We start from the raw sequence: 13,633 nt of genomic DNA, 5'->3' as shown, positions 1-13,633 counted from the left end.
AATCTCCTTGAGGGTTTCAAGAACCCTAACACTTATTTCTATTCTCAATTTGATTCTTTGCTGATTTGGGGATTTTATTTCAGATCTGAAAATTCAAAAATCTAATCTTTTAATTTTCTGTTTCGTTTCAGATCTAATTGTTTAGGGTTTTCGTAGGAGTTTCTCGTGACTTGGCAACTCGATCTTGGTCCGCGCGCAACCCCGTATCACTGCTACTGCTGTTAATCAAGCCATTTGGCTTAGGAAGCTTTTGTGTGACTTGAATGCTGATCAAGAGGAAGCAACAGAGATCAAAGTGGATAATCAATCAGTTGTTGCTATTGCCAAGAATCCTGTTTTGCATGGCAAGACCAAGCATTTCAAGATTAAGTATCATTTTGTAAAGGAGACAGAATTGTCAAAGGAATTCAACTTAATTCATTGTTGCTCAGAGGTTCAGCTTGCAGACATTCTGACCAAGCCACTAGTTACTACAAGATTCGAGTATTTGAAGAAAAAAATTGGAGTTTAGCTAAGGAGGAGTGTTGAAAGGTGGCAACACAGCAGCAGCATGCAAGTAACCAAGCAACACAGCAGCAACATGCAAATGTCCATGGTGTAATTCGGTTGTAGAGCTTTTGTAATATTTGACTTTTGCTAGTTTGGTTGTAATACTTTTTTATTTGTTCAGCGAAGGATTAATCATGTACTTAGCTGATTTAGTACTCATTTAGGTTGTCTTTAAGCTGATTTAATAGCTTGGATACTTGCATAAGCAAGTTTTGTTTTTTACCAATGTAATTGAACTATTTATGTATATGGCTTTTTGCTTATTCAAGTAATGAAGTTAATTTTTTCTTCATCATCCAACATCTGGATTTTGCCTTTTTGCTTATTCAAGTAATGAAGTTAATTTTTTCTTCATCATCCAACATCTGGATTTTGCTTCTGTTTTCATCTTTCAAAGACAAAATTTTGTTTTGATCTTTAATTATTTATTTAAATTCAACAACAGATTTAGTGGCCTGCCACACCTTGCCTCTTTCTATTTATATTTGGTTTCGGCAAACTGCATCTTAAATTTCAATTTTCTTAAAAGGGTATTTTGTTTACCAGATGCTATAGCACCTTTCTCGTACTTTTGTTTGTTTATTTGTTTTATAATTAAGGTATCTTTCATGCATGATCAGTTTTCAGGAGGGCTCAGAGAAAAATGGGTGAGCATAGTCATACACGAACTACAACTAAGAGAACAGAGCAAAGTTTAGTTTTCGCTGTTAATGGAGAGAGGTTTGAGCTCTTCCAAGTAGACCCTTCTACTACTTTGCTCGAGTTCTTGCGTTGTCAGACATCTTTCAAAAGTCCCAAGCTTGGTTGCGGTGAAGGTCTGTCTTTCTCTTTCTTATTGGAAAATTTTATCAATTATGGATGTTAAAAGTTCCTAAACATCTTTAATGGCTTGATCGCTTTTCATGGTTCGATTGTTGCCATGGTTTTGCTGCATTGGGTGTAACTTTTTATCCCTGACTTACTTCTACGCTTCCAAAGTTCACTCTTGGAGCACATTTTTTGAGCCACTTCTGTATTAACATCCGACTTTTTTCTTGTTTGACAGAGGCTGTGGTGCCTGTGTTGTTCTGCTGTCCAAATACGACCCTTTCCTTGACAAGGTTGAGGATTTTACAGTGAGTTCATGCCTGACACTACTTTGCAGTGTCAATGGGTGTTCAATTACAACAGCTGAGGGAATTGGAAATAGCAAGGATGGATTCCACCCTATTCAGGAAAGGTTCAGTGGTTTCCATGCTTCTCAATGTGGTTATTGCACTCCAGGAATGTGTGTTTCTCTTTATTCAGCCCTCGTCAATGCCGATAAGTCTGATAGGCCTGAACCACGTCCTGGATTCTCCAAGCTAACAGTTCCTGAAGCTGAAAAGTCTATTGCAGGCAATCTTTGTCGCTGTACCGGTTACCGTCCCATTGTCGATGCCTGTAAAACTTTTGCAACCGATGTTGATATGGAGGATTTGGGACTTAACTCGTTTTGGAGAAAAGGAGAATGTGATGAAGTAAAGCTGAGGAGATTACCTCCATATAGCCATGGAAATGGAACTTGTGTGTTTCCTGAGTTTCTGAAGAATAAAACCAAGGCTGGTTTCAATATGGAATCTGAAGCATGTTATTGGTATAGTCCAGTTAGTCTTCAGCAGCTTCAAAGATTACTGCAAATGGATGATGAGAACAATGAAACATCAAGGAAGATAGTTGTCAGCAACACGGGAATGGGTTATTATAAGGAACTAATACGTTTCAACAAGTATATCGATTTAAGATACATTCCAGAGCTTTCAATCATTAAGAAAGATCATACTGGGATTGAAATTGGAGCAGCAGTGACAATTTCCAAGGCCATTGAAACTTTGAAGGAAGCAAATGAACCTCAGTTCAGCCAAGAAGGTAAACTTGTGTTCAAAAAGCTTGCAGATCATATGGAAAAGATTGCCTCAGGGTTCCTAAGGAATTCAGCTAGTATAGGTGGAAACCTGATGATGGCCCAAAGGAAACACTTTCCATCAGATATTGCAACAATACTACTTTCTGTGGATGCAATGGTTGATATCTTGACTGATCAAAGGCATGAAAGTATCATGCTGGAGGAGTTTCTTGGGAGGCCACCGTTAGATTCCAAAAGTGTTCTTTTAGCCATTAAAATTCCATGCTGGAGGTTAAGTGTGGATATTTCTTCCCAAGGCTACACTAAGTTGCTATTTGAGACGTATCGAGCCGCACCACGCCCTATTGGAAATGCACTTCCCTATATGAATAGCGCTTTCCTGGCTGAGGTTTCTCTTAGTAGGGCTGGAATTATGCTAAATCACTGTCGATTGAAATTTGGTGCTTATGGAACAAAACATGCCATTAGAGCAAGGAACGTTGAAGAGTTTCTATCAGCAAAGTTTCTAAACACCAGTGTTCTATATGAGGCCATTAAAATACTTGAAATTACTGTGGTGCCTGAAGATGGTACCTCCCATCCGGCTTATCGGTTGAGCTTGGCCATTGGCTTTCTCTTCGATTTTCTATACCCCTTACTTGAGAACCCTAGTGAGATTTCCAGCTTTTGGTCTGATGGAGATAATAAAGCTTTGCCATTCAGTGATTTCAAAGGAAAACAGGATTCTAACCAGCTTGATCAAACCAAATTCTCAACTTTGTTATCATCTGCAAAGCAGGTGGTTCAGTTAAGTGAAGAATATAATCCTGTTGGAGAGCCTATTAAAACAGTTGGAGCTACCCTCCAAGCTTCTGGTTTGTCACATCTTAGCTCTTATTCCTTGAATGATCTAGCACTAGCAGTCGTAGTTTGAGCATTAATAATTTTCAGCGCCAACTTTGGTTTTCTTAAATTGCTGCTTGTTGTTCTTTACTCTTTTTAATTGCTTTATGTTTCTTCAAAAATGGTTAGAAAGCAGAACACGAAAATCTTTTTTGATAAAAATGATTCACTCTTTAATCCTTCAATTATATATATTCTTTATTGTGATAATACCTTGTTATTTAAATGTTAAACGTAACTGCTGCTTTGCCATGTTACTTCGAATATGTGTATTCATGTCCAAATATGATCTTCCAAATATATAGAAAAACTTTAAAAATTTTGAGCGTATCCATGTTGGACACATTTATCCGACACTCACAAGTGGGTACTACTGATCAAATGTTTCCAAAGTTTTCCCAGTGAAAGTCACTCTTGTTTTAGCTTTCATACCTGAAGTTCATTTACCTTCTGCATGCACTTTACTATAGAATATTGTTCATGTTGCTCACCCACCATAAATTTGTAGGTGAAGCTGTCTATGTGGATGACATTCCATCTCCAAGCAATTGCCTGCACGGAGCATTTATTTACAGCACAGAGCCATTAGCATGGGTGAAGGACATAGAATTTAAGCCTGGATCATCACTCGATGGAGTCATCAAGCTCATTTCTTCCAAAGACATTCCTGGGGAAAATATAGGGGCTCAGACCATGTTTGGTTCTGAACCATTATATGCAGATGAGCTCACTGAATGCGCTGGTCAACGCATTGCCTTGGTGGTAATTCCATGTTTTAAGCCTTTTGTATGTCTAATATCATCATCAAAATGACATTTTAAAAAGCTTGATCATTTAAATGATCATCTCAGGTTGCAGATACACAGAGAAATGCAGACATGGCTGCCAACCTTGCAGTGATTGATTATGACAAGGAGAATCTAGATCCAATATTATCTGTTGAAGAGGCTTTTGAAAGATGTAGCTTTTTTGAGGTCCCTTCTTCCCTTTACCCTGAACAGGTTGGCGATTTTTATAAAGGAATGGCTGAAGCTGATCATCAAATTCACTCGGCTGAGGTAATTATAATATTTCACCCTTCTTTCAGCCTAAGTTCAACACGTTTCTGTAGCATAGGCCTCAGCTTAGCTCTCTTTTTAGAGACCGTACTTTGCATTTTCCTGAAACATAACCAAGAAAATAGATTCATATAGGCTTATTTCTTTTAAAGACATTCTAACTTGAATTCATGGGACTAGATCAAACTTGGATCACAATATTATTTCTACATGGAGACGCAAGCAGCTCTTGCTGTGCCAGATGAAGACAACTGCATGATCGTATACAGTTCTACTCAATGGCCTGAGCTCACGCACGGTACAATAGCTAAATGCCTTGGTGTTCCTGGACACAATGTTCGTGTGATAACAAGAAGGGTTGGGGGAGGATTTGGTGGAAAGGCCGTAAAAGCGATGCCAGTGAGTATCATTATGTGTGTTCTTATTTGTCTTATTTACAGCTAAATATATGTTAAATCGTACTCAGTGTGAGCATCAGACTTGTTACAATGTGATGTTATAGGTTTCTACAGCATGTGCACTTGCTGCTTACAAACTACAGCGTCCGGTCAGGATGTATGTCAATCGCCAGACTGATATGATAATGGCAGGAGGAAGGCATCCAATGAAGATAACTTATAGTGTAGGATTCAAAGGTAATGGGAAGATTACAGCCTTAAGACTCGATATATTAATTGATGCAGGGATTTCAGTTGATATAAGTCCATTGTTGCCAAATCATATGTTCGGTTCACTAAGGAAGTACAACTGGGGTGCTTTAGCTTTCGATATAAAGGTTTGTAAAACAAACCGTCCGAGCAGATCATCGATGAGGGCCCCCGGGGAAGTACAGGGATCATTCATTGCTGAAGCTATAATAGAAAATGTGGCATCCATTCTTTCCCTGGATGTTGATTCAGTTAGAAGTATTAATCTCCACAAGTACGAAAGCCTTGAATTGTTCTTCAAGAACAGTGTGTTGAAAAGTCAAAAATGGGAGGTGCAAGTGGCACCGAAAGAAAAAAAGTGATAGGCAAGTTGTTTAAAGTTGAATGGGATAATTGCAATTTTGGTCCCTAATTTTTTAGGCCATTTGCAAGTTAGTCCCTGAACTTCAACTATAAATAGGCCTAACCATTTCTCATTTCAACCATCCCAACCAATCTTTCTCTCTTAGTTTTCTCTCTTCTCCCATTTGAGAATTCTTAAGGAATTCTATTTGTTTGTAATATTTTGGAGATAGTAAAGTTATCATCTGGTGTTAGTGCCCGAGGACGTAGGTATAATTTATCAAACCTCGTTAAAACTCTTGTGTTCTTTCTTGTCCTATTTTTCTTTTAATATTTGAGGGTATAATAGTAGTATTTAATTGTGCTATTAAATTACTATAGAAGGGATATTCTGTCTAAGGAAAGACTTGGTATTTAAGAGATCCATGTGATCCACCTCTCTTTCCTGGGAATTGAACTTTGTGTGATTTTTTAGTACAATAATTTACACGCTTCCGACCCTATTGGAACAACAAGTGGTATCAAGAGCCGAAGGTTAATCGTAGTATGCTCTGTGGTTGCAGTTTAAACTAATCTTCCACATCAGAAAAGATTTCCTTAGGTATATTGAAAGATTATGGAGAAAACGGTCGGTGTAGGAGCTTCAACATCGTCCATGTGGACAAGACCGACAATTGCAAATGCAAGATTGGCCGTGGAGATCTTTGATGGCACGGGCCATTTTGGTATGTGGCAAAGTGAGGTTCTAGATGCCCTTTTTCAGCAGGGTCTAGACATTGCCATTGATGAAGAGAAACCAGATGATGTACAGGAGAAAGATTGGAAGGCGATCAATCGGTTGGCATGTGGCACAATTCGATCATGCCTTTCTCGAGAGCAGAGGTATGCTTTTTCAAAGGAGACTTCTGCAAATAAGTTGTGGGTGGCACTTGAAAAATTTTTTTTGAAGAAAAACAGTCAAAATAAGCTCCACTTGAAGAAAAGACTGTTTCACTTCACATACGTCCCAAGTACCACAATGAATGATCACATCACCAAATTTAATCAGTTAGTCACTGATTTGCTGAATATGGATGAGACATTCAAAGATGAAGATTTGGCTTTGATGTTGTTGGGGTCACTTCCTGAGGAGTTTGAGTTCCTAGAAACTACTCTACTTCATGGCAAGAGTGATATATCTCTGAGCGAAGTCTGTGCGACCTTATACAGTTATGAACAGAGAAAGAAGGACAAACAGAAAAACTCAATCAGAGATACAGAAGCTTTAGTAGTCCGAGGTCGTTCATACACTCGGAAGAAAACTCAAAAGGGGAGATCAAAGTCAAAGTCCAGACTCGGGAAAGATGAATGTGCTTTTTGTCATGAGAAAGGCCACTGGAAGAAAAATTGTCCAAAGCTGAAGAATAAGGGAAAATCTGCTGTAGATGCTTGTGTTGCTAAGCATGATACTAGTGACTCTGAACTATCACTGGTTGCATCATCATCGTCGTTCCATTCAGATGAGTGGATATTGGATTCGGGTTGTACCTATCATATGTCCCCTAACCGGGAGTGGTTCTCTGATTTAGTAGAACTAAATGGAGGAGTTGTTTACATGGGCAATGACAATGCCTGTAAAACTGTTGGGATAGGTTCAATCCAATTAAAGAATCAAGATGGATCAACCAGAGCTCTGACTGATGTTCGGTACGTGCCCAGTTTGAAGAAAAATCTCATCTCATTGGGAGCCTTGGAATCCAATGGTTCAGTTGTTACTATGAGAGATGGGATTTTGAAAGTGACATTTGGCGCACTTGTGATATTGAAGGGCATCAGGAAAAATAACTTGTATTACTACCAAGGTAGTACAGTTATTGGAGCAGTCGCTGTAGCTTCCGGTAACAAAGACTTGGACTCAATGCAGTTGTGGCATATGAAGTTGGGACATGCCAGCGAAAAATCCTTGCAAATTCTGGCAAAGCAAGGATTGTTGAAAGGTATAAAGGCTTGCAAATTAAAATTTTGCGAGCATTGTGTTCTGGGAAAGCAAAAGAGAGTGAAATTCGGTACTGCTATCCATAATACAAAAGGTATTTTGGAATATGTTCACTCAGATGTGTGGGGGCCTTCCAAGACACCTTCATTGGGAGGAAAACACTACTTTGTTACTTTTGTTGATGACTTTTCCAGAAGAGTTTGGGTGTATACCATGAGAACTAAGGATGAAGTGCTTAGAGTTTTTCTTAAATGGAAAACTATGATCGAAAACCAGACTGGCAAGAAAATCAAGCGGCTTAGGACGGACAATGGAGGGGAATATAAAAGTGATCCGTTCTTCGATGTGTGCCAAGAGTATGGTATTGTTCGACACTTCACAGTTAGGGATACACCACAGCAGAATGGATTGCAGAGCGTATGAATCGAACATTGCTGGAGAAAGTTCGATGTATGTTGTCCAATGCTGGGTTGGGCAAGCAATTTTGGGCTGAGGCTGTGACATACGCTGGCCATCTTGTTAATCGTTTGCCATCATCTGCATTAGAAAGAAAAACTCCTATGGAGGTATGGTCTGGAAAACCGGCTACAGATTATGATTCCTTACATGTGTTTGGAACCACTGCATATCACCATGTGAAGGAGTCAAAGTTAGATCCGAGGGCAAAGAAAGCTCTCTTTATGGGAATCACTTCTGGAGTGAAGGGATTTCGACTTTGGTGCTTAAGCACAAAGAAAATGATCTGTAGCAGAGATGTTACCTTTGATGAATCTGCCACATTGAAAAAGGTAGCAGATAAAGATATTCAGATGAGCAATACTCCACAGCAGGTGGAGTGTACTCCAAAACAGGTGGAGTTTGAGCAGATGGGGATTTGCCCAGTTAATAAGTCTAATTCTCCAGCCACAATGGAGGAATTAGAGGTTGAAAAGGTTCTGACCCAAGAACCACTAAGTACACCAGAACCAGTTGCAGTTGCAAGGCCACGGAGAGAAATTCATAAACCTGCTCGATTTACTGATATGGTGGCCTACGCCCTTCCCGTTGTTGATGACATTCCTATCACTTATTAAGAAGCAATGCAAAGCTTAGAAAGTGATAAATGGAAAAGCGCCATGGATGAAGAAATGCAGTCTCTCCGGAAGAACAATACTTGGGAGTTGGCGCAATTACCGAAAGGTAAAAGGGCAATCGGATGCAAGTGGGTATTCGCAAAGAAAGATGGATCTCCTAGCAAGAAGGATATTCGCTACAAGGCAAGATTGGTAGCTAAAGGCTACGCTCAGAAGGAGGGAATTGACTACAATGATGTATTTTCCCCTGTTGTGAAGCATTCCTCCATTAGAATTTTGTTAGCCTTGGTACCACAGTTGAATTTGGAGCTAGCTCAACTTGATGTTAAGACGGCTTTCTTGCATGGTGAGTTAGAAGAGGAGATCTATATGACTCAGCCCGAAGGATACATAGATGCTGGTGGTAGAAATTGGGTTTGTAAGCTGAACAAATCGCTATATGGATTGAAGCAATCCCCGAGGCAGTGGTACAAGCGATTTGATAGCTTTAGGAGAAGGCAGAAGTACACAAGAAGCAAATATGACAATTGTGTATATTTGCAGAAGCTGCATGACGGATCTTTCATTTATCTACTCTTGTATGTTGATGATATGTTAATCGCTTCAAAGAGCCAAAATGAGATAGATAAGCTGAAGGCTCAGTTGAATCAAAAGTTCGAGATGAAAGATCTAGGTGAGGCCAAGAAGATTCTCGGTATGGAGATAAGTAGAGATAGACCGAGAGGCAAGCTCTGTTTAAATCAGAAGCAATATCTGAAAAAGGTATTACAATGTTTTGGTGTAAATGAAAACACAAAACATGTAAGTACCCCACTTGCTTCTCATTTGAAACTTAGTGCTCAATTATCTCCGAAGACTGAAGATGAAAGAGAATATATGGCGAAAGTCCCATATGCTAATGCAGTTGGGAGTTTGATGTATGCGATGGTGTGTACGAGGCCTGACATTTCACAAGCTGTTGGAGTTGTGAGCAGGTATATGCATGATCCTGGAAAAGGACATTGGCAAGCTGTGAAATGGATTCTACGGTATCTTCGAAAAACCGTAGATGTTGGTTTAATTTTTGAACAGGATGAAGCACTTGGTCAGTTTGTAGTTGGATATGTTGATTCCGACTTTGCTGGTGATTTAGATAAACGTCGTTCAACTACGGGGTATCTGTTTACTCTTGCGAAAGCCCCAGTGAGTTGGAAGTCTACCTTACAGTCTACAGTAGCTGTGTCTACTATAGAGGCAGAATATATGGCAGTTACAGAAGCTGTTAAGGAGGCTATTTGGCTTAATGGATTATTGAAAGACTTGGGAGTTGTTCAAAGTCACATTAGTCTATATTGTGACAGTCAGAGTGCTATTCATTTAGCGAAAAATCAAGTCTATCATTCAAGAACCAAGCATATCGACGTAAGATATCACTTTGTGCGGGAAGTCTTTGAAAAAGGAAAAATTCTACTTCAGAAGATTCCGACAACAGATAATCCCGCAGATATGATGACCAAGGTGGTAACAACAATCAAGTTTAATCATTGTTTGAACTTGATTAACATCCTGAGAATTTGAGCACCTTTAGGTGTATGGCGCTCGAGAGCGCATTTGGAGGCACTACAAAAGATAGCTTTATCGAATTTGGGGAGTTGAAGGAAGTATGTGAAGATGTGATTATCCTAATCAAATCTTCAAGGTGGAGATTGTTGAAAAGTCAAAAATGGGAGGTGCAAGTGGCACCGAAAAAAAAAAGTGATAGGCAAGTTGTTTAAAGTTGAATGGGATAATTGCAATTTTGGTCCCTAATTTTTTAGGCCATTTGCAAGTTAGTCCCTGAACCTCAACTATAAATAGGCCTAACCATTTCTCATTTCAACCATCCCAACCAATCTTTCTCTCTTAGTTTTCTCTCTTCTCCCATTTGAGAATTCTTAAGGAATTCTATTTGTTTGTAATATTTTGGAGATAGTAAAGTTATCATCTGGTGTTAGTGCCCGAGGACGTAGGTATAATTTACCGAACCTCGTTAAAACTCTTGTGTTCTTTCTTGTCCTATTTTTCTTTCAATATTTGAGGGTATAATAGTAGTATTTAATTGTGCTATTAAATTACTATAGAAGGGATATTCTGTCTAAGGAAAGCTTGGTATTTAAGAGATCCATGTGATCCACCTCTCTTTCTTGGGAATTGAACTTTGTGTGATTTTTTAGTACAATAATTTACACGCTTCCGACCCTATTGGAACAACACAGTGCTGGTGAACCATTGGAGTATACTTTACCTTCTATATGGAATAAGTTGGGAACGTCTTCAAGCTTTTACCATAGGGTTGAAATATTGAAACAGTTCAATAGGTGTAATAAATGGCGGAAAAGGGGAATCTCTCGAGTCCCTATCGTGCATGAAGTGACCTTGAAAGCAACCTCAGGGAAAGTAAGCATTCTATATGATGGATCGATTGTAGTTGAAGTTGGAGGCATTGAGCTTGGTCAGGGTCTTTGGACGAAGGTGAAACAGATGACAGCATACGCTCTTAGTTTGATCCAATGTGGTGGAATTGATGAACTTTTGGAGAAGGTAAGGGTCATACAAACTGATACCTTGAGTTTAATTCAAGGTGGCAGCACTTCAGGAAGTACAACGTCAGAATCAAGCTGTGAAGCTGTTAGACGTTGCTGCGATATCTTAGTCGAGCGACTGACAGCTTTCAAGGAAAGGTTGGTGGAGCAAATGGGATCTATAAAATGGGAGACATTGATTCTTCAGGTATTTGTTAAACTCAAGGTCTTATGTTCATTTCGTATCATATGTTGAGAGAAAAGGCTTGGACATTGATTCTACGATCTGTTTATTTAGTTTTCTGATTAGAATTTGAAATTTGGGTGATTTTCTTGATGGAAACATTACCACTAAATTGCTCCAAATCTCTTTGCTCTTCATGGCTCTATACAAATATACAGTTCGACATTAAGAAGCTGAAATGTTGCAGATAATTTTAGAACGAAAAGGAAAAGTATGGCGATGTCAAAAATGGTACCAAGGTTTAAGAGTAGCCTCATTGGCCTCCTTAATTATTTCAGCAGAGGGTCTCAGTTCTACCCTGAAACATGCTTATATTTTTTCTACTGTTTTAATTCTTCATATACTTGCTTGATGATACTTTGTTCATAGATATTGATGATTCCTTTTTCACTCTTTTAATCTAACCACATGCAGGCATATAACAGTTCCGTGAACTTATCAGCAATATCGTTATATGTACCAGACATTTCGTCCCTGAGTTACTTGAATTATGGTGCTGCAGTGAGTGAGGCAAGTATATCAACGGATCTTATTTTTCTTTTATTCATTCTTTGCAGTTTTCCTCAAGGCGAATTTTCCAGAGCTGGTCAATTAAACATGTCTCGTTCATCTTATATCGATTGCAGAATCTCAAAAACTAATTCCTAACAATGAAGATGTGGCATTGCAGGTGGAGATAGACGTTTTAACAGGGCAAACCACAATATTACAAACAGATATCATATATGATTGCGGCCAAAGCTTAAATCCTGCTGTTGATTTAGGACAGGTTATGATCTTTTATATGATTTTCAATGCTCTGCAACATTTGGGTTTTTTTCTTTTTTACATGCAATCATGATTAAATTCAAGCATTGACTAACAAGTTTCTTGGGTCATTTTTATTTCCTATAAGATTGAAGGAGCATTTGTTCAAGGAATAGGGTTCTTTATGCTTGAAGAATATCCTACAAACTCTAAAGGATTAGTGACTGCAGAAGGCACTTGGACTTATAAGATCCCCACAGTGGACACTATACCTAAACAGTTTAATGTAGAAATCCTCAACAGTGGACATCATAAACACCGTGTACTTTCATCAAAAGGCAAGTTGGGATTTTTTTCATCAAACAATTACTATGTTTGCATGCTTGTAAGTATGTAAAAGGTGGGCATCAGGTTCTTACTGCAATCATCAAACAATTTGTTCCTTTGCAGCTTCGGGAGAGCCGCCATTAACGCTAGCAGTTTCGGTACACTGTGCTATAAGAGCAGCTATAAAAGAAGCCAGGGAACAACTTCATTCATGGGGCGGAGACGAGTCTAGTTCGACATTTAAGTTGGAGGTACCTGCAATCATGCCTGTTGTGAAGGAGCTTTGTGGGCGTGACAGCGTTCAAAGATTCTTACAGTGGACAATCGGAAGCTAATTGATGGGATTCTGAAGGCTATCAGTTAAACAATGTCCCAATCTTGATTGCCTGCAGAGAAAGTAAGGGTTATCATTAGTCTTTCACAAGCCTTTCATGTTGGGCCTATATGGTTTGTTGGATCTCTTGTCCAAACCTGTTAATTCTTGTGTTAGTATTGTGTTCGTCTTCTTCTTACTATCACTATTATTGTAATTGTTATTATTATTATTCCTATTTATGTCGTGTTATTACTTATGTTAAAAAAAGTAATTAAAAAATTAATTGAATCAATATGTTATTATAGATTTTTTAAAAGTTTAAACATGTATTTAGTCCTCGAATTTGATACTTTTTCTCAAGTTGATATCTATATTTTTTTATCTCAATTTGTACCAAACTTTTTTACCAGGTTGTTGAAGCAATTTATGATAAATGCCAAGTAACACTACCTGCTAGTGTTTGGCATTGCGCAAGCTCATAAACTTGCCGTATATGTGTTAGCAAATTTTGGTAACATAAAACATTGGGCTAAGATATATGTTGTTAATATGGATGTATGCAAGTCATTCTATGATATACAAACCATTTATAGCAACATATCTTGAAGATCGATTTGGATTGGATTAAGAAAATTGACTTCCCTATTTTGAAGAGATTGGATCAGATCAAGTAAACTTGGAAGCATAACCTGAAGGCTCAAGATTTATCTAGCACTTATTGAAGATATTCTCAAAGTTGATTATTGCACTATTTTTATGGGAAGATTCATTGTAATTTATATAGTATGTTTGCAAGTCTCAATTTCATATATATTGAGGAGACTTGTATAAATGATGTACTGATCTGAGAGCACATAATTTTATTAATTGATGAATGTTTCTTTGGAGTGCATTGAGGGTAAAATCAAGTGTGTTACTTGGTTTTTATCCTAAGTTGTCTGGGGGAAAACTAGGAAAGTGGTCTAGATTTTAGGTGCAAAAGTGATATTTTAATCTGGTGAATGTTAGAGCTTATAATCACTTGTTATACGAGGTGTTAAGATACTGA

At 38.3% G+C, this 13,633-nt stretch overlaps 1 protein-coding gene across 1 annotated transcript; it reads left to right on the top strand.

The window, feature by feature from the left end:
• The first annotated feature begins 1,034 nt into the window (after nt 1-1,034).
• LOC107954237 (abscisic-aldehyde oxidase) lies at nt 1,035-12,825 on the top strand. Its single transcript, XM_041097620.1, has 11 exons — nt 1,035-1,368; nt 1,595-3,288; nt 3,825-4,078; nt 4,168-4,374; nt 4,555-4,773; nt 4,877-5,331; nt 10,646-11,159; nt 11,610-11,696; nt 11,866-11,964; nt 12,091-12,280; nt 12,393-12,825. The coding sequence occupies exons 1-11, from the start codon at nt 1,193-1,195 to the stop codon at nt 12,602-12,604; spliced, it is 4,107 nt and encodes a 1,368-aa protein (XP_040953554.1). The 5' UTR covers nt 1,035-1,192; the 3' UTR covers nt 12,605-12,825.
• The last annotated feature ends 808 nt before the right edge of the window (nt 12,826-13,633 follow it).

Source organism: Gossypium hirsutum, chromosome D07 (assembly GCF_007990345.1).
Source record: "Gossypium hirsutum isolate 1008001.06 chromosome D07, Gossypium_hirsutum_v2.1, whole genome shotgun sequence".
NCBI lineage: Eukaryota > Viridiplantae > Streptophyta > Magnoliopsida > Malvales > Malvaceae > Gossypium > Gossypium hirsutum.
Note: the sequence above shows the minus strand (reverse complement) of the source record. Positions and strands in the feature narration are given on the sequence as shown.